The 20,877-nt window shown below is 47.2% G+C and overlaps 2 protein-coding genes across 2 annotated transcripts; one reads left to right on the forward strand and one right to left on the reverse strand.

Annotated features, from left to right (window-relative positions):
- Positions 1 to 1,114: 1,114 nt before the first annotated feature.
- On the reverse strand, positions 1,115 to 14,903 carry GCKR (glucokinase regulator). The gene is given in 17 exon segments (XM_053201083.1): positions 1,115 to 5,172; positions 5,365 to 5,461; positions 5,835 to 5,911; positions 6,298 to 6,395; positions 6,671 to 6,781; positions 7,436 to 7,541; position 7,650; positions 8,717 to 8,822; positions 11,104 to 11,198; positions 12,176 to 12,229; positions 12,410 to 12,476; positions 12,830 to 12,906; positions 13,208 to 13,282; positions 13,904 to 13,972; positions 14,163 to 14,297; positions 14,299 to 14,319; positions 14,655 to 14,903. Coding segments are annotated over 17 exon segments (1,587 nt in total). The 5' UTR covers positions 14,742 to 14,903; the 3' UTR covers positions 1,115 to 4,861.
- Positions 14,904 to 16,424: 1,521 nt separating this feature from the next.
- On the forward strand, positions 16,425 to 20,047 carry FNDC4 (fibronectin type III domain containing 4). The gene is made up of 7 exons (XM_027033442.2): positions 16,425 to 16,751; positions 16,932 to 17,076; positions 17,154 to 17,269; positions 17,499 to 17,703; positions 18,155 to 18,244; positions 18,538 to 18,662; positions 18,826 to 20,047. Exons 2-7 carry the CDS (start codon positions 16,956 to 16,958, stop codon positions 18,859 to 18,861), a joined length of 693 nt encoding a protein of 230 aa, XP_026889243.1. The 5' UTR covers positions 16,425 to 16,751; positions 16,932 to 16,955; the 3' UTR covers positions 18,862 to 20,047.
- Positions 20,048 to 20,877: the final 830 nt, after the last annotated feature.

Below are 20,877 nucleotides of genomic sequence, written 5' to 3' on the forward strand. Positions count from 1 at the left end.
CCATATGCATACTATGTTTTTTCCTATACGTACATACCTATGATAAAATTTAGTTTATACATTAGTCACAGTAAGAGATTAACAAAAACTAATAACAAAATAGAACAATTGTAATATACTCTAATAAAAGTTATGTGAATGTGGTCTCCCTCTCTCTCTCAAAATATCTTACTGTACTATACTCATCCTTCCCCCTTCTTGTGACAATGTGAGATGATAAAATGGCTACGTGATGAGATGGAAAGAGGGGAATCACCCAGGCATTGTAACGTAGCGTTAGGCTACTACTGACCTCCTGGCAATCCGTCAGCGGGATCATCTGCTTCTGAACTCTATTTGATTAGGGTAAAGGAAACCGTGGAAAGCAAAACCATGGAGAAGGGGGGACTGCTGTACCAATCCCCACTGACAACCACCAGGGCTCCTTGAAAATTACTGATTCCAGCCAGGGCTGGAACCAAGGAAAGTACAGGCTGAACCTGGGACATTTCTGTACTCCTACATAGATTGGGTACACAATTGTCCATACACACACACACATAAATAATAATTAAGAGATTTAGAAACTGAAGTGATTTCCAAAATGTCTTGTTAAGCAAAAACACAAGGCACAGAAGACTATAATATGCTACCCTTTGCATAAGAGAAAGGTAATTTTTTTTTCCAAAAAGAAACATAGATGGGGAGCCTGGGTGGCTGAGTCGGTTAAGTGTCCGAATTCAGCTCAGATCATGATCTCACAACCTTTGAGTTTGAGCCCCGTGTCAGGCTCTGTGCTGACATAGCTCAGAGACTGGAACCTGCTTCGGATTCTGTGTCTCCCTCTCTCTCTCTGCCCCTCCCCCGCTCACAGTCTGTCTCTTTCTCTCTCTCTCTCAAAAAAATTTTTTTAAACAAAACACAGCAAAGAGTGTTCAAACACTAATGGGGATATCTCACAAGGACACAGGGGCCAGCTTGAATAAACTCTCATTTTGAACATTAAAATCAATAATGACAGGAATGGATTAAAACACATTTAACAACAACAAAAAATTAATGAGTCCATACAGAGTCTAAACAAATATAGATGAGTGGGAAGAGAAGAGAAAGATTTTCTTTCCAGAAGAATGTAGAAATAAGGATAGAAATAGAAAATCACCATTTTAAAACCACCATAGTAATAATTGATTCAACCAAGAACCACCAGTGCATGCTAAAACCATTGGGTGAAAGATTGCTAAGGAACAGGACACAAAGAAATCTGATACTACCTTGAGTAACTGATCAAACATAGCATCACCAATAAAGGGACTAACTGATATCAGGTGCCTCCTAATGTGATAGGCTGATAAAGGATATCAGTACTCCTATGCAGTACTCCTGCCAAAAAACTTCACCTGAATATAATGAAGAAACAATCAGGCAAATCCAAGGTGAAGCACATTCTAAAATCAAATTGGTCCAGATTTCTATGCTATCAATGTCATAAGGGACACAAAAAGCAGCTAAAGAACTCACGTAGAATAAAGGAAACTAAAGAGACCTGATGACTAAATGCAATGCATTATCTCTGATTGAATCCTAGGCCTGGAAATAAAAATAATACAGGGAGAATTGGGGAAGTTTTAATACAGTCTGCATGTTAGATAATAGTATTCACGTATTCACTGTCATTTTCCTGAGTGTGATAATTATATTGCAGTTACGTATGCAAATGTCCTTGTTCTTAGGGGACACAGTAATTTATGTCAATTGTCATCATACCTCCAAGTATCTTTTAAATAATTCAGAGGAAAAGAGGGATGAAACAGATGTGGTAAATGTTAAAGACTGGTTAATCTAGGGAAAAGTGTATGGGTGTTCACAGTCCTATTTTTGCAATTTTTCTGTAGGGTGGAAAATTTTCAAAATAAAAGTGTGGGAGGAAAAAATGTGTGGGAGTTTACATCAAAAATATTTCTGCAACTAAAGATTTACTAATGGAAACCTCCTTATTTCAAACAATTGCTATACATTTAGAAAGATACAAACTGGATTCAAGCAAAAGACAGAAGCCATAGACACACACACAAAATATTGCTAGATGTGACTATCGAAAAATGTAAATCATCTCTACATCAAAAACATAGAAATAAAAAATAGTAATAAACTAGGGGAAAATATAGAACAGGAAAAAATGGCTGCTATCCTTGCTATATACACTCCCTCTTATAATTAGTAAGAAAAATAGACACTTCTAAAAGAATGGGTGAATATTCCCAAAAGGTATGAAGAAGTAATTTAATAAAGAAAAAAAATTCAATGGCCAATATATACTTTTTTTTTTTTTTTTTTTTGGAGACAGAGACAGAGAGCAAGCAGGGAAGGACAAAGAGAGAGAAAGAGAGACAGGATCCCCAGCAGGATCCCCACCGGCAGCATAGAGCCTGACACGGAACTAGAACCTAAGAACCATGAGATCATGACCCCAGCTCAGAAGCTCAAGTGACTGAGCTTCTGACTCAGAAGCTCAACTGACTGAGTCCCCCAGGCGCCCTTTAATCTTTTTTTTTTTAATATAATTTATTGTCAAATTGGCTTACATACAACACCCAGTGCTCATCCCAACAAGTGCCCTCTTCAATGCCCATCACACACTTTTCCATAGTCATCAAAGGAATATGAATTAAAACAACACTGAGTGCTTTTTGTTCTATTTCGCTTTCTTTGCTGATTAGTGAAGATTAAAAAGAACAATGCTACCCAGTATTCAAAGGGTATGGGGGAACAAGCAATTTTCTACTTTGTTTACAAACCTTTTAGATCACTTTGACAACCTGTATCCAAAAGCCTTGGAGCGCCTGGGTGGCTCAGTTGGTTATGCATCTGACCCTGGCTCAGGTCATGATCTTGAGGAGGTCCAAGAGCTCGAGTCCCATGGAGCCCCCGAGTCAAGCCTGGGGTCAGGCCCTGTGCTGACAGGTCAGTGCCTGGTGCCTGCTTCAGATTCTGTTTCCCTCTCTCTCCACCCCTCCCCTGCTTGTGCTCTCTCTCTCTCTCAAAAAATAAACATTAAACAATTTTTAATTTAAAAAAAAGCCTTAACATTTTACACACCTTTTGGCCCAGTGATTTGACTTTTGAGGTTCATCCCAGGGCTTATCCTCATGAAACAGTCAAATACATGTAGAAGGATGTTCAGTGCTGTATTTTGATTAAAGCCATGATATCGAAACTATCTACAATGTCTAACAATGGAGGGAAAAGTGAACAAATTATGGTACATCCATACAGCAGGATACTACATTAACATTAAAAACGATGATGTGGATATAATTGTGCAGAAAGGTGCTCATAATTTTCAATGAAGAGAAGCAAGTTAAAAACACCATGTCAAATATGGTCCTATTTTTGTATAAATATACTTACATTTGCATAAAAAGTCTAGAGGGACATTCTCCATAATTTGTCTAAGTGGTTTTTGGGAAGAAGGCTGTTATGGATACTTTTTTCCTTCTTTTGATTTCTGTATTTTCTAAAGTTTTTACAATGAAAATATTGCTATTATAATTACAATTTTCTTTAAAAATACAGATATCTTTTGAAAGATCACAGGTTAACACTCTCTACTGTATCCCCTAACCCTGGAATAGTACCTGGCATGTGATATGTGTATAAACAATATTTGTTGAATGAATAATAAAAGAATCTGGCTCAACTCACAGGTATGGCCAAAGTGTATATTGTACAGCGAAATCAGCCACGGACTTAGAGTCACCAGACTGGGGTTCCAGTCCTGACTCCTGCTTTAGTTGTGTGGCCATGATTATAATCCCTTAATCTCTTAGTTTCAACTTCCTTATTTGAGATATGGGGGACATTAAACATACATCCTTTAGGAGACTGTTATAAGAACTGATATTATAAATGAAATACCTTGCAAAGTGCAGAGGCCTACATGTGTATTAGGTATGATGACTGTATAATAAACCCTGTAAGTGTGGAGAGGTATATCACATAAAGGAGGAGCCTAGACAATGTGGGTTTAATCAGAGAAGACTTCTTAGAAGATGTGAGATCTCAAAGGAGACAATGAATGTGGAAGGTATGCCAAAAAGTAAAGTTTTGACGAATGAAGAGCATTTGGAAAGGAAGATAAAGATACATGTTGGAAGGAGCATGGATCCCCTGGCTCAGGGGGAGAAGGGCTTCTGGTGAGCTGAGTACAGGTAAGGCAACATTCCAGCTGTTGTCTGCTCGAGTTAGGAAACTTCCTGGAGGAGGTGATCTGAATAATGGATGAGACCATGGCTCTCTAGGGCAAACCTTCAGGGCCCTCGTTGGGCCCTGTGGATGGTAAACAGGTGTTGAGTGAGAAAACTGAGGGCCAGAGACATAAAACTGCTTTCTTTCTTGGGCTACAAAGCACAGCTGAACTGACACCCAGATGTCCTGATGTCCACTTCAAACTCTAAACTGCAAAGTGCACCCAGGGTGATTATTATTTCTGTGGTTATCATCATGGGTGTACCAGATTATAATTTTACTGGTAAACAGGATCCGTATCAGTGTAATATTGCCTGCAGTGAATTCAGCATAGTAAACTTGCAAACCTACACCATAAAGACTTTTGTATAGTGAGGATGACTATGGTATTGACAGTGAACCTGTAACAAAGGACCAATGAGTATCTGTCAAGTGATTGGTGGTCTGGCCTTTTTTGCATTTTTCTTTTTTGCATATTTCTGGAGAAAACTGAGCCACTGCCTTGGAAACTCTGACCAGTGACCTGGTAGCCCAAGAACTTGCCCAGCTGGCTTTGTGGAAGTCCAACAAAGCTTTCTACCCACTAGCCTCGAGTTTTCTAATTTCTGGAATCCCTCCTCTTCTGAGTTCTTTTCTATAGATAATACTTTCTCATGCTCCATACCTGGATAAAGTGCCCTTCATATTCGAAGAAAAGCAGTGGCCACATGATACTGATGATGGAGGGGAAGAGTTTCTTCAGAGGGGTCTGGAGAAAGAGAGACAGAAAGAGGAACAGAAGAAGATCTCCAGGAAGGCCTTGCTGTAACTGCCACCCAAGGTTCCCTCCTAAAGGCTGGACCCTCACCGGCAGGGACTGCCCCACAGTGCTGTGTGCCAAGGCCTGGATGTTGGCAGTCTTCTCTTTCACCTGGTCCACCAGCGTCTGCACCTCCATGAGGTTGTCTAGAAGGGGAGGGCACCGGAGTTGAAAGGCTGGCTATTCAGCTGTTCTTCCTGTTACCCTGGGGTCCAGTCAGGATATATGCCCCTGTCCCTGCCTCTGAGCAAGTGCCTTAAGACCCAGAAAAACGACAGTTCCTGAGTCACTCCACTGCCTCCGTCTACTCACCCCACTGCTCCCATCTTCCCTCTTACCATCCAGGGTAAAAATGAAGACCACAGTGTCAATTTCTGTGAGGGATGGCAAGATGGAAGTCAGGAAGTCCTCCTGGGAGAAGGAGAACTGGGGACCCTGCGCAGAGGAAGATGAGAGTTCCCCCCATGGAGAACTCCAGCACATTGGCTTGGAGACTGCAGAGAGCCTCAGAGAACCTTTAATACAGTGTTCTTGTATATAGATGAAAGGTTCAAGGAGGTAGTGTTTTGCCCAAGATGATGCAGCAAGTTGAGGGAAGAGCATGGGACTAGAGCCAGCTTTAGAGGGCGAATCCAGAGCCTTCCACCCTCCCTGTGCTTCCCCAAAGACTCCTGACCTCTAACCCATATTCTCTTCTCTGGATGACTACCATGTTGTACTCCCCGACCTGTCTCCACCATTCCTTACCTCCCACTCCCTGCTCACCAGTCACCTTCACAACCTCTCCCACATCCCATCATCCTCCCACCTGGTTGATGAGCTCAGCCTTCTGGTTAAACATATCACTGTGATCACCAATGAGAAAGCCACGGACATCTCGGAAATCTGGAAAGTTTAAGGAGTAAGGAAAGTTTAAGGAGTAAGTTTAAGGAAAGTAAGAGAGGAGTAATGCGCTTTATGGGAAAGAAAGGTTCCAGACTTGGGGGGGGGGCAGATGTTAATGGGGCTTGGAGGAAAGTGGCAAGTGGGGTGTAGGGTGAGGTGTAGCACGCATGAGAGGCCACAACTAAAGCAGGGCTGGGAACTGAGGGACCAAGGCCGGAGTAGGGGCTCAAAGGAAAGAGTATTTGACTGAAATGCCTATTCAGATAGAAAAGAATGGACATTGAATGAGGAACCCTCATGGGTTGGGAGTAGGAAAGTGTTTTGATAGCAGACCAACTGGTTTGCATCAGGAGGAACCAGGAAGAGAGTCTGGCCTGGGGTTCCACCAGCACCAAAGGTGTGGATGCACTCCACTCCATCCATGATGGCAATGATGCCAAGGGTCTGCCAACCAACCAGGTACACTCAGCCTTTTTTCTCCAGGCTGAGAATGGGCCAGAGGTCAAGACATGAGAGATCACAGTAAAAAAAGAAAGAAAGAAAGAAAGAAAGAAAGAAAGAAAGAAAGAAAGAAAGAAAGAAAGAAAGAAAAACCAGGGATCAGAGAAAGATGCGTATGTCAGAGCACAGGAATAAACCAACAGAAAGCCTGCCATGACCCTCCACCATGCGGATCTGCTACCCTCACCATGTTAACATGTGTTCTAAGGACATTCCCCATCCACACCACTTCCCCCCTCCAAACACATTTCCACACACCTGGTGCTGGCTTGCTTCATCAGGGTGGCGCTCTTAGGGCTTTGGCTATAGGTCACCTGATGAGCCCGCTCAAATGTCCACAGGATTTCCAGAAGGCATCTGGGAGAAAGGCTAGCAGTTCCCAGGGTGGGCCCAGTGCCCCCTCAGAAAGTATGAGTATCACCCCTGCCCAGGGGAAGGCACAATTCCCTTAAAACTAAGTTCTACTGGCCCTTCATGGAAGTACAGTGAGTGGACCCCGACAGCATTCCAGAAGGGCAGAAAAAGTTTCAGTGAGCAGAAAACAAAGACCAGACAGAAGGACAAGGACATGGGAGAAGGATAGGATCAGAGTTGGTGAGAAGGTAGGTGGAGAGTCTGGGAGCCAGGCCAGAAACCCTGGTAAGGGAAGAAGCCCCCAGCAGAATGAGCTCTTCCTGCCTGATCTGGATCATCCCTAAGTCACAGACTCTCCGAAGCTAGGTTAGTTTTGGATGTCCCAGATGGGTTCAGGGATTAGGTGCTCCAGGTGGGCACAGGGATTAGTGGGCCCTGAGGAATCCAGGGTCCACTGGAAACAATCTAGACTCTAGGACTGCGTGGTGGGAACAGTGGCATCCCCAGGCCAGCTCTTCTCCCATGGGAGTATTGCTGGCGCCTCTCACCCTTGCTGCCACTAACCAGTCTCTGAGTCTGGACCTGCCACCCCCCAACCTGTACCATCCCACTCCCTGCCTGACTCTGAGCTTTCTCTTGTCCAGATCTTCCCTACCTCTCTGACGCTGCAATGCCCCCCGGTCCACAGTCTTGTGCGCTGCCAGTAACAGGGTTTCCAACAGGATCTTGGTAGCGTTTCTACCTTTCGTCCAGGATGAGCCACTGAGGCCCGGGGCTGAGGAGGTGATGACACCCAGGAGGAATTGGGGAGGAAGGAGAATCCCCGAGCTCACTAGTTAGTGATCACTGGGCACGCAGTCTGGTTAGTGACTCCCGGGCATGCGCTCTGGTTAGTGGCCCTTGGGCATGGAGTCTAGGTAGTGACTCTTGGGAATGCAGTCTGGTTAGAGGCCACTCGGCATGCATATGGCAGTACTGGTGGTGCTCAGTATGCTATGAGGAGTGCTGGGTTGAGGGCTTAACTGAGAGAAGGAGAAGAGAGAGAGTAAGGGCCACCTCTGGTCGTTTCTATGGTACATTCAGGACTCTGAGGAGGAAGCCACAGGGACTGGATGTCCTGCTAGCTGGAGATAAGCGTTTTTCACTGAGGGTCTTTTTTCCCCCAAGAACTTTCTCCCCACTCAAGGCCCCATTTTTTAAAGAGCAGTTTTTCAATGCAAACACCACATTTCATGTTCTTTGGACAGATCAATGAAGCAGCCATTGTAATGGTCCAGGTAGGTAACACGACACACCAAACATAAAGAGATTATTGCAAAAAGCAGGACAAAGGCAGTGTCTGAGAAAAGGAGATTAAAAGCAATCAACTGCAGGCGGGAGAGGGGAGCTCCTGAGAGATGAAAGATATGGCACTCACATGTGACGTGGGGTTCCTGCCTTCTCATCTCACCAAAGGAAGAGCCGTGCCGTCACAGGCAGGGAGGGGCAGCGACAGCGATTCAGCCAAGGCTCCTGCCAAGTCAAAGTGAGTATAGACGATGCCGGTGCCATGCATCCTCGATGCAGAGAAAAAGGCACAGGAGCACAGGAGGCTTGGAAGGCCCACTCAGTTTTGGAGAAGATTAGAAAGCAGAAGAATGAAACTGAATGCCATATTTTTTAAAGCCCATCTTTGAAATTAAAACACAAAAGAACAACTCTTTCTACTGATAGATGAAGAAGAGGTTCTTCAAACAGGAAACTGCCCTAGATGGCTTAGGTATTTGATGATGGCAGGGTCAGGATGGAAACACATCTTAAGGTGAACAAGGAAAGGGGAAAATAGGATTTGCTTTACAACATTTTAGTTGACACACAATGCCAGGAATTCAGACCAGATGTAACAACCTAAAATTGGAGGCATTTGGGAAGTGGCAAGCATTCCCTAGGTGGGGGTGGGGAGGATCCTACCCCAATTGCAGGATTGAGCACAAAAGCTTCCTGTTTCTCTTGCAGTTTCTGCATCCATTCTGCTACTTGTCAGAATGTCGAACGCCAGTCTTCAATGGGGTCATTTCTGGGGCCCACAGAGAGACAGAGGTGGGGAGATAATCTGTGAGGATCTCAACGAAGGGCTTCAGATGGGAGTCAGGATCAAAGACCACATTGAGATTGGGGTCCAAGGACAACAACCTCCTAGAGAGGTGTGCTTTAGAGCTCTTAGGGGCGCTGTGTCCCTGAACCCCAAGGACGAGGGTTTGTAAAACATTCAGCGATTTAATCCCAGAGCATAGCCAACTCTCAAACCTAAAACTCCAGCCTGAGACCAGAACTTTCTTGTAATCTGGTCCTTGCACATGTTCCACTGTCATGACCATACTACCCACACTCTCTGTAGGCCCCTGGAGGAATACCTATCATCAGAATGTCAAAATTGCCACCTTATTTTCAGTCGTAGGGTCCATCAGAAGCCCTTCCCATTCCCAGAAATATATTAGGGAAATCTCCCCAAATAGCAAACCCCTCACTACATGAGGGACAAGACAACAGTTCCTCGTGAAGGAACCCAATTACAAGGTATGAGGCATAGCACCTAACGGTTGGCAAACATACCTTTAATAAATGAATCCTGAAGAAAACAATGTGCTAATGGGACAAGAGAGTAACAACCTTGTTGGCTGCGTAGGTGTAACCATGGAATCTCTGAAGAATGGGGATCTTCTGTAGTTGATCTCTGCTTGTCAATTCTGCTAGGGGATAATTAGCAAATCACCTATTGTGGCAGGAGCTCAAAGAGTTACCTTTGAGTTCTCCCTAACCACCCCTAATCATCCCATCCCTGCAAAAGTTCTACCCCTTCTTGAACTATTTTTACATTTTTTCATATGTATTTCTTTGAGGGCAAACAAGTTTCACATATTACATACCCATTGTGTTAAGTGTTTCCTATCATTTGTCCTCAAACTACTTCTGAAACTCCTCTCCCAGAGAGAGGAGACAGTGTTCACTGGGTGGTTTAAAACCGAGATTCTTAAACTTGGCTAGTCATCAAAATCACCTGGGGAGTTTTGTTTGTTTGTTTGTTTTTTAAACTACCCATTTCTGAGTACCACGCCCACCCTGAGAATCAGCTTCAGGAGTTCTGGAGAGGAGCCCAAAAATCTGTATTTTTAAAATGCTTCCCAGACGATTCTGAAGATCAGCCAAGTTTGGGAGCCACTGATTTAAGGAACAACTGGAAGATCTCCACGCCTACATTGTTTGAAATCCTTCATTTCACTTAGTCACAGTGCCTGAAATTAGCATCATTTGCCGCAGATACATTTTTGGTGAAGGAGAGTCCTCCATTAAAAGGATCAGGGTTAAAAGTATCTCAGACTCATTTATATGTTCATACGAATTACGCTACAAGCCTGGAATCTAGGAGTTGAGAAAAGGGCCTCAGAAAGAACCCAGCTGTCCCTCCCTCCAAGACCACCATTGAATGTGCAAAGCTGCTTTTGAGGAATCAACAAGCCTTCTCTGGAATGCTCCAGAGAAGGAAGCCTTCAGCTTCATCAGGGCGTCCACTCCAAAGGTTAATTTACAGAGTTCCCCAAACCTGCCTGTGCACCAAAATCTCCAGGGATGTTTTTAAAAAATAGATATTTCGGGGCCTTACCCCAAACCAACACCATCAGAGCTCTCACACAAGGGGCTAAGAATCTACTTTCTTATTGCTTTAACACTCTCAAGGCAGCACATTCACAGAACCACCTGAGCACTATTGGTTTCCTATGCTGACCTTCTCTGAGATCAAAGTGACCATTCACCTAGAGAATAAGAGGGAGGTGATTTGGTGGCACAGAGTTCTCAGGAAAGGGGAACCGGGTGAGGTATTTGAGTAGCCAGAGGGGACTGAAGGGGTGCCCAGAATGACAAAAGAGAATGGATGCTAAAATAAGGGAGCTGGGCAAAGGGAGTCAGTACCCAACACTCCTTTGAAAAGACACTTGAAAGAAAGTACAGAACTTTGTGGTACGCATTTCCCTGACCCTATTCTATCTTCTAGCCCTTGTTTTCCTTGCCTCTTCCCTCCCTGTTTTGAATGTATCCTTTATTGAATTTTATGTGGTCTTTGTAAGCTGCTTTTAATCTTTTCTGAAACAAGAGAATAAATCAACCAACTGACCAAAAACACAAAAATAAAAACCAAAATTCATAAGCTTAGGGACAGTCTATATTTACTTTAATATTCTGAGATGTGATTAATGAGACCATAAAAACCGTGCCCTCACCTTTGTGGATTTTGGCAGGGTTCCTCTCTGCCTCCCCCTGGGGGGTTGGCCAATCATCACCGTTCATCACGGAAGGCTCACCTGGCCATGTTCACGGGGTTGAAACCGACCAGGACTGGCAAGAAGATGGTTGGGTTATCCATGCAGTAGTCCATCTGGCCTGCCACAAAGGGAGCCTGATGGTAGGGAGAGAAAAATAGGCATGATGAGAGAGGTTACTCTAGTGTTGCCCAAAGCCCATGTGCATCAGAATCCCCCAGAATGCTTGTTAGAAACACATATTCCCAGGCCCAGTTAAGATCTACTGGATCCACATTTGAAGGGAAAGCCCAGGGCCTGTATTTTTAACAAGATCCCCCAAGGATGTCCTCTGCACGGTAAATTTTGAAAACTACTCAACTAAATTGTATGCTCCTTAAGGTCAGTGTCCTGCCCTCCTTGTGTGCCTCCTTCCACATCTGGCATCGCTGAACTCGTTTCTGTTTAGTGAATTGTTAGAATCAGAGAGCTGCAGTTGTGAGGGAAAATTTGGGTCACCTAGTCCAGTGCTTCTCAAACAGGCTATCTGGGAATCTTGTTAAAATGCAGAGTCAGACGCAGTAGGTCTGGGGTGGGACCTGAGATTCTGCATTTCTAGCAAATCCCAGGAGATACTGATGTCGCTGGGTGAAGACCATACTTAAGTAGCAAGGGACTGGTCCAGGGGTCAGCTCTTTCTGTAAAGAGTGAGAGAGTAAGTATTTTAGGCTTTGTGGGCCCTATGATCTCTGTGCAATACTCAACCCTACCATTGTAGGATGAAGTAGTCATAGATATTACATAAACACAAACAGCTGTGTTTCAATAAAACTTTACTTACAAAAACAAGCAGTGGCAGGATTGACCTGCCAGTGTAGTCTGCTGACCCTGGGACTAGTCCATCTATCTTGGTTATTGAACAGATTGATACACAGGTATTCTGAAATAGGATCCTTTTCCCATTGTCCCACATTCATACAACTGGATCTTAATTAGTGAGAGTAAAATCAAAATTCCTTATGCAAACCCTCTCTGTTGTCTAGCACCCACTTCATCAATCTATTTTCCAGGCTATTCTATTCCCACTTCCTTTCTCCCCATAGGATAGATCCACCCAGCCTGTCTTCACACTCACAAAGAGTCTCACCGAAATACCAGTGACAATCACCCTCTTCTTCCCAGCAGCCACCTAGGAGAGGAGGATGGATGAAACAGTGCCACCAGGAGGATTCTAGGATGCAAACCTATCGTGTGGGAATGTCAGGGGCAGGACTGGGGGAAGGGAATGGGCTTTGGCTAGATAGGGGCTTTCGTGTCATCACGAGAAGGAACAGAGGTCTCTGGTTGACTCTTAGTGGAAGACACAGACCTTCTTTAGTTCCTCAATCCTGTGCAGAGCACTATCTTCTGTCCCCTCCCTAGATGCCACCACAGACCTAAGAGGACAGACTCAAGGTCAGTGGCACTGGTTTGGAAGTAGAAGCCTATGGTATATTAGGGCAGGCTGCTTTGAGAGAAGGGAATGAAGGGAAAGCTACCATTGACTGAACACCTACTATTTGCTTGGCACCATAACAGATACTCTATAGGGCTGAAAAACTCAAATACCTACAAAGGCAAGTCATATAATTTAAGTATGTGAAGGCAATAAGTGTAAGGCAATAAGAAACAATGGGGACCAAAGCAAACGATACAATCTCCATCTAAAAGCCTTAAAATTAAATTTCTAAAAAACACTATCCAGGCCAAGCAAAATATTCATAGACCAACATAGACCAATTTGGCTTACCTGTCACCTCCTGCAATGAGGTAGGTATAAAGAGGTTTCTGTCCTAAACCTTTCTGACAAAGCAAAGGAGCAATTATCTTGGATTTTCGACACCTAGAGAGTAGAGACTGTGTAAGGATTCTCTCAGGCCAGTGCTTAAGCCAGTACTGCCTGGAAGCTGGCACTTAAAACGCTACTTGCAGATGATTGATTGGGGGTGGGGGGAATGGGCTGTAGAGACAGAAGATATGGGGCTCCATATGGAGTGAGATCCAGTTTGGAAGAGAGGGAGCCAGGGATAGAGGGGTCCACCTAGGAGCTTAGCTATGATTAGCTTTGTGGTCCTGAGGGTCACCCCAAGAAGGCAGAGGGAGGAAAATCAGGGATAGGGGCACTCACCGACATGAAGAATGCCATCCTGCCAGAGATGCCCCCTCCACTCAACACCACCAGCCCCCCCCCGCCCTCAGGCTCCTGAGAAAGGAAAAATGCTTACGTCGTCATGGCCTAGCTCAGGTTGGGGGAAGCATGTTCTTTCCTTTGTCAGTAGCAGAACAGGAATTAGGGAGTCTTCTTAAGCTTCTTATGACAAAAGTGAACAGAACATAAGCAGTACGATGTGGCAGAAAAAATCCTGGATTTGAGAAAGAAACTTCAGTCTGCTCCTAACTCTGGCTTAGCTACTTATTCAAACCCTTACTTATTCCAGAAAGGACCGAGCAGCTTGGTCATCAATCAATCAATCAATCAATAACGCAGCGCTACCCAGCAATTATTAGCTGGATATATTTGGGCAAACTACTGTGATTATTCTTTGTTTTCCTATCTGGAAAAAAAAAGGAGACAATCACACTAGTTTCACAGGTTTTTGCAAAGGTAATGAGTGTGAAAGTACATGGTCAATTATAAAGTATTATGCAGATAATAGTTATTTTAATTACTGTGGATTAATAACATGACAATAAAGATCCCAGGGGGAGGACTGGGAGAAAGGAGAACTGAGATCTAGCAAAATGAGAAGAGGCCAAAAAAAAAAAAAAAAGAGAAAGGTGGAGAGAACAGAAGTTCAGGTGGGAGCAGATGAAGAGTCAGTACCTTCAGCACTTCCTGAACTTTTCCAGCCACTTGTACCATGGTGGTCAGAACTGATTCACTATACAGTCACTATAGGGAACACGCAGGAATCAGAAGCCAAGAAAAAGAGAGTGGATTGGGGTGGGGGAGAATGAATGTTGCGGTGGAGGGGCTCTCGGGGTTTCAAATATTAAGGACTATGGTCTCAGAGAGCAGAGGTTAAGGTGCGGTTGGGGTTGGCATCTCTATTTTCAGTGTCCAGGGAATGGGTCTGGGTCACCTGGTACATGGGCATGACTTGCCCCTTCTCCTGGAAGATCTCAGCATCACATTGCCCCAGCAAGCGAACAATTTGTTCAGCATCTGTTCTGTCCAGGTCCTGGGTCAGTGGGTTTGACTTCTCTGTGATTGGCAGGGGCTGCCTCATACCCAGACAACTAGAGGGAAGGGGGCACAAAGATACAGGCAGGAAGCCGAAGCTTCATTCATGCCTGCTGATCCAGAGGTGGGAGTGGCAGCAGGCACAGTACTTGGACACGGACACACACACACACACACACACACACACACACACACGCACACACACATGCACACACACATCACCCAAGGATTTAGCCTGCACTTGGTACTCTGGGCCTATAAGGGAAAAAAGATCAGGAAGGAAGATGGGAAGGAGGAGGGAGAGAACAGAAACCAAGGGTGGAGGAAAGTCCAGAAAAGAAATGATTCTAGGAATCAATGCAGAAGACCAACATGGAGAAGGGGGTCTCACCTCCCACTTGCCAGGCTCTGGGGTCTCAATCACATGTTGAAACCGTTTTGTGCCCGGCATGGTCACACGCTGTGGACACCCTGTCATGCCTGCCTCTTCAGCCACGCAAACCTTTCTGTCACACTAACTCAGCTTCCAGCTGGCAGGGCCTTATCTGAGCCACAGTGATGATTAACCCAAGTACCCTGGCCTCTCTGAGTACCACCCCCTCTGAGCACCTCTTCCTGCACCCTTTCCTGGTCAGTAGGCCCCCAGCCCACTCGTCACCTCAGGGGAGCTCCTGGGGTCCTTCTTTGCATGCATGCAGACTGCCCAGCCTCTGCTTTGCCCCTAAAGAGGAAACCTGAGGTTCATTACCCTTGCCCTTTGGACACAATGACCTCTTCTCTGGATGACCTGGAGGCTGGAAGTGCAGGACAGTACTCAGGCTCAGGCTCAAGCCCAGGGCAGTGAGAATCCCTGAGCAAGAGTGCTCTGGGACCAGGATGCATCAGGAGGCCAGAGATCAGGATCTTCAGGGACAGTGGAGGTCAGAGGACCTGGACCATAGCTTGATCACATGCTCAGAACACCCAGTCCTCCCTCTTGCCCCATTTCACTCTTTCATCTCAGAAGGAAGGCAACAGAAGCTTCAGAGCCCCAGGGGGACACACACTGAACTGGATATTACAGGAGAAAGTGCCACAGAAATAGAAATGCTGCAATGAGAATTAGAAACCAAAGTATCTGCCCTAAATACATTAGCCAACATTTATTTACACTGAACAATGCACTTTTCACATATCTTATCTCATTGGATACATTAACACTAAGAAGATTGTATTGACACCCTCATTTTTCAGATGGTGAAACTGAGGCTCAGATAAGTGTTTTGCTAAAGATCACATAGCTGACACAATTGGAACTCACACCCAGGTTGTCACTCCAGATCTCATGAAATAACTTAAGGATTTACATGTTTGTTGAATGAATGAAGTAACTAACAGATTAAGTACAAATTACTGATAATCTCTCACTCACATAGTGTTGTAAGATTTATAAAGACATTTCCCAACATTTTCTCATTCGATCTTCCCAACAGCCCTATGAAGTTCTGGACCCTCTGATTTGCAGGTAGGAAACCTGAGACTTAGGTGACCAATTTCTCCATGCCAAGCAGTAAGTGGCAGAGCTAAGACAAGAACCATAGGTCGCTCGCTGCTCTTTAGATTTCCCCCTATACACCCAGCAATCTTAATAATCACTGTATCTCCAGCTCTTAACATGCCAGAACACATAGGTGACGCTCAATAAATATTTGTTTAATAAGTGAAAGAATGAATGAGAGAGTGAAGAGAATCAATATCAGATTATGAATGGGGAAGAGATTTAAAAGCTGACGCAGTCTACAAGTAGGAGATTGTTAAAACAATTATCTCCGCCACGCTATCCCTCCCGCACGGGAGGTGCAATTCCTTCTCCCAACTTGGCTAATTCCAGCGCGGGAGGGAGGGGCCCTCCCAGGTGCAGGAGACCCTCGCACCTGCGCCTCTCCCCACGCCCCCCGCAGGCTCCAGGGCCGGAGCCGGGATCGGAGGGATGGGGACCCGGGAGGCCGCCAATGGGAGGGTCGTGGGAGGAGCCCCGGGAGAACGGGGTCGAAGGGGGGGGCAGGAGGGGGATGACGGCTGCGAGAACCCCAGCGGGGCGGGGCGGGCCGGCACGTCCCGGTCGGGCTGCGGCGGAGCGAGCGGGGCCAGCTCTGCAGAAGGCGGCGGCTGGCTGGCCGGGACGGTCACATCCCGCTGCAGGGGCCGGCGGAGCAGCCGCACTGCCTCCCGCACCCGGACTCAGGCCAGCGGCCAGGCCGCGCCGGCACCGCCCCCTGCTCGAGGACAGACTACGCGGCCCGTCCGAGCTCTGGGGGCCCCGCAGCCCCGCGGCCGGCTCCCGCTACGCCTCCGCTCGCCCTCTGCCCGCAGCTCGGTCCCGCGCTGCCCCCCGCGCCGGGCCCGCGCCGGGATGGGGTAGGGGCAGCGCCACGGAGTCGGGCGATGGGCCGCCCTCTGGGCACCGAGCAGCCCCCCGAGGCCTGACCGATCGCGAGGACCGGCGGAGGTGGGTGTGGGCAGGGCAGAGCCGCGCACCCGGGTGCCCGGGTGATGCGGGGGCGGAGAAGACGTGGAGGGAAGGGGGGCTCCCGGGATGCTGTGGGCGGTGGGGTGCCCGGGAGAGGGGCTGCCACCGTGCGTTCTGGGCAGTCCTTGACCCCCCCCCCCCAACTCCTGCCACCTCCAGGAGCCCCGCCTGGATGTCAAGCGGATGCCCCAGTGCCTCCCAGCGGACTCGGTGGGGACCATGGCTTCGCTGATGCCCCTCTCCCCATATTTAAGCCCCACGGTCCTCCTGCTGGTCAGTTGTGACCTGGGCTTTGTGCGAGCAGGTGAGTAAAGGGGGCGTGGGGTTAACCAGAGCTTGTGGATGGTACCTGTTAACCTGTTAACTCACTGGCACCCACAGACCGGCCTCCCTCTCCTGTGAATGTGACAGTCACTCACCTCAGAGCCAACTCGGCCACTGTGTCCTGGGACGTCCCAGAAGGCAACATCGTCATTGGCTACTCCATTTCCCAGCAAGTATGAATCACCCTTCTGCTCCCTCAACCTGTGTCCTTGGATCTCTGAACATTCCTTCAGTTACCCCCACCCCAGAACTAAGCTCCCCTCCCAATGGTGGAGGAAGCTGGGACCTGGTGTTCCCTCAGTCTCAGGCTGCCTTTTTCACCCTACTCCGTGGAGTGCTTGGATGTTCAAGAGTCCTGGGACTGGTGTGAGACTGCCTTCCTGTCCCATCATCTCCCTGCAGAGACAGAATGGCCCTGGACAGCGTGTGATCCGGGAGGTGAACACCACCACTCGGGCCTGTGCCCTCTGGGGCCTGGCCGAAGACAGTGACTACACAGTGCAGGTCAGGAGCATCGGCCTGCGGGGAGAGAGCCCCCCAGGGCCTCGGGTGCACTTCCGAACTCTCAAGGGTTCTGACCGGCTACCCTCAAACAGCTCAAGCCCAGGTGAGGGTCTCAGCTATTCTCCATTCCCTAAACTTTGGATTCTCTGGCTTTTTACCTGGCCTTTAGCCTCTTGTTTATTTCCCCAAAACCGGCAACACTCTGGCTTAGATGAATAAAAGGATGATTTAATTCATCATACTGCCAAGAAAGGAAGGAAAAAGGTTGGCAGGGGACTGGATATAGACAGGCTGATAATGAATCGTTTGGGGGAAGGGCTTTTAAGCTTCCTTTTACCCATCCTCAGTTCACAGCCTCCACCGCAGCCTGCGTGAGTACTCGCATGCAGCCCTCCTGCTTTTTGGTCGCTAACTACCTGCCCACCAATAGCTTCCTAGAGAGCGGCTACCAGGGGCAACCCTGTGATAAGTCTACCCTGACACTAGTGTCCAGAATCATAGAAGAACTCTGTAGCTGCTCCCCCATAACCTGGAGTCTATCTCCTCCCTCTTAGGTGACATCACAGTGGAGGGTCTGGATGGAGAGCGACCACTGCAGACAGGGGAAGTGGTCATCATTGTGGTGGTGTTGCTCATGTGGGCTGGTGAGTAAGCAGCTGGACCGGGGGGCCAAGGATTGCGGGGTGGGGAGCTCAGTGAAGGCGGGACATGGTAAAGGTTGTTGGGAGAAAAGGCAGGGAGAGAAATGGAGTGGGGAGATGCTTAGTTGAGGGAGGTGAGCAGAAGTTGGAGGAGAGGAAGATTAAGAGGGTGATGCTTGTACATGGGCACCAGGAATTCAAGGATTTTCTAGAAACTGTATGATTATCTCACTGCCCTTCAAGGCTGTGAGTGGGGAGGTCAAGATCAAGGCTCAGATTGTATTGTTGTGTTTCAGCTGTAATTGGGCTATTCTGCCGCCAGTATGATATCATCAAGGATAATGACTCCAACAACAACCCCAAGGAGAAGGGAAAGGGGCCGGAACAGAGTCCTCAGGGAAGGCCAGTGGGGACAAGACAGGTGATGTGGGGTCTGAGGGAGGGAAAGGTGATTTTGCTTCTAGGAGCAGCCATGGAAAGGGAGAAGGGCAAGGAGGGGCAGGAAAAGAAGGAGAATGGATATTTGGGATGGAGAAGGCTACAACTTTGCCACAATTAGAGACTCAAGCCATTTTCTTTTACAGAAAAAGTCCCCATCCATCAACACCATCGATGTATGAATGAAGAAACAGAACCAGAAAACAGATGCACTAGCAACCTGGGGATGGGGATGGGGTCAGGGAGAGCCCCAGCTGGTGATCTGCCCAAGACTGAAGGATCCCAGTTTCCTAGAGGGTAATGACACTCCCACAACCTCAGGCCTGGTACCCGTCCTCTTTCCACTGTGAGCAGGGCCAGAAGGTAGGTCTTAGGGTCTGCACCCCTGGACCTGGGGAATGGCTATCAGATGGGATACGTCCTTCCATCCCCCAGGTCCAGGGGAGAGTCACTTACTCAACTGTATCCCATTAGGTCCCAAACGGGACCCCCATTTCACCTGCGTCAGGACTCTCGGCATCCCCAGCTGCCCCCACATCTTGCCTCTGGGTCTCAGAGAGGGGTGTTTCTTTGGGGACTCCCCCTCCCCCAGCAAATAAAAGGAAATGTCTGGGTCTGGAGGCAGATGCCGCACTGCACTACTCCAATGTCTTCCATGGAGCCTCGGGTGCTCCCCCTCTCACCCGGTAGCCCCTCCAGCTGCTGGTGACCTCACCCCTTGGACATTTTTCCAATAAAGGTTCTTGGACAAACTGGAGCTGACTGTATGGTATACTGTATAGTATGCTGAAGACATTTCCCCACTGCCTCTCCCCTGACTATAAGGGCCTCTCACACCACCACCAACTCGACAGGAGCACTATCATTTTTAGGTGTTTGTTTTGATTCTCTAGCCTGGGATGGGTGGAGAGAGGCCAGAAATGGGTGTAGAAAACTAAAGCCCTAGTTCCTTTTGTTTTGTTCAGTGAGAAGGGGGAGAAGGTGAAGAGGGGGATATAAGTTCTCCCGCACCAGTGGAAACTAAGGTTATACCACACGAGAAGGCCAGTAACCTTTTTATGTTCACTGCCCACGTTGACACCCAAGCTCTTCACCATTTATCCCTCTGATTCCTCCATCACCCCGAGCTGATTTTCAGAAAAGGACTGAACAGTGTCTTGGGACAAATGAAAGAGCAGCTACACTAATGGATCCCTTGGTGCCACATGCTCCTATCCTGTGCATTCCTGTACCTATTCTTCCCTGCCCTCACTTTCCCTTTTGTCTCCGTCTCTGTCTCTGTTCATTCTGTCAAAAGTCAATAATAACTGTAAAGTGCAAATGAGTTTATATTCACTCTCCGCCACTATGTTCAGAGGAGGATTATGGAAATAAAACTGAGGGGTTGGAATCCCCCCTGTCAAAAGACTTCTACTTTGGGCTCTGGGGCGACTTGTTTCCTGTGAAAATAGGGGCTGTCCTCTACTCTTTCCTAAATTCCAAGGGGGGGTGTGGTGCCAGTGAGAGAAATAGCTGTTGACGTTTGCATCCACTGTGGGGGAAAGGATTCAGAACCCAGAACTGGTGTAGACAGCATATGCTACATTTTCTGGAGACGTACAGGTCTTCTCAACTTCGGATCTTTCCAGAGGAGGTATATAAATAACTCTCCTTCTCTGCATCTCAGTCTCTCTGGTATGTTACAAGAATTTAGACCAATAATTCTGAAATGGGCCCCAATCCAAAGAGAGATCAAGAAGTCAATATCCTTTCTTCTCAAACAAGCTCCAACCCCAGGTATCACAAGACTTAACCTTAACCTATCAGGTGAGCCAAGCTCCGGTTTGCCCTCTACCTTGAACCATAGAAGCATCCTGATCTGGGCAGCTGTCTTTAATCCACTGCCCCCCAATTCTGAAGTAGGGTACCTTACCTCTCTCACTGGCTACGGGTTCCAAAACACTCATCTCTCAGACTCTGGACACGTCATTTCTTGGGATGGGGGTGGCACAGGGTATAGAAGCATGGCATGGAGATGGAGAGACAGGAGTTCAGAAGGGATATAAAGGGTGTTTAAATGCACCAGCTCTGGGTTGAATCCCAGTTACATCCTTTACTGGCTGTTAGTTTGGGTCCATGACCCTTCTAATCCCGAGCCTCCTATTATGTAAAATGGGACTAATAATGTCATCGCCTTCAAAAAGTGTCTTTGAGATTAA

The sequence above is a fragment of the Acinonyx jubatus genome, chromosome A3, assembly GCF_027475565.1.
Source record: "Acinonyx jubatus isolate Ajub_Pintada_27869175 chromosome A3, VMU_Ajub_asm_v1.0, whole genome shotgun sequence".
NCBI classification, from domain to species: Eukaryota; Metazoa; Chordata; class Mammalia; order Carnivora; family Felidae; genus Acinonyx; species Acinonyx jubatus.

Bases quoted from the DNA above. Each gene is read 5' to 3' on its own strand.
- FNDC4 (XM_027033442.2), top strand. From the start codon at position 16,956: ATGCCCCAGTGCCTCCCAGCGGACTCGGTGGGGACCATGGCTTCGCTG. The intron at 17,704-18,154 runs GTGAGGGTCTCA...CCTCCCTCTTAG, and splicing joins CTCAAACAGCTCAAGCCCAG to GTGACATCACAGTGGAGGGT. The intron at 18,245-18,537 runs GTGAGTAAGCAG...GTTGTGTTTCAG, and splicing joins GGTGTTGCTCATGTGGGCTG to CTGTAATTGGGCTATTCTGC.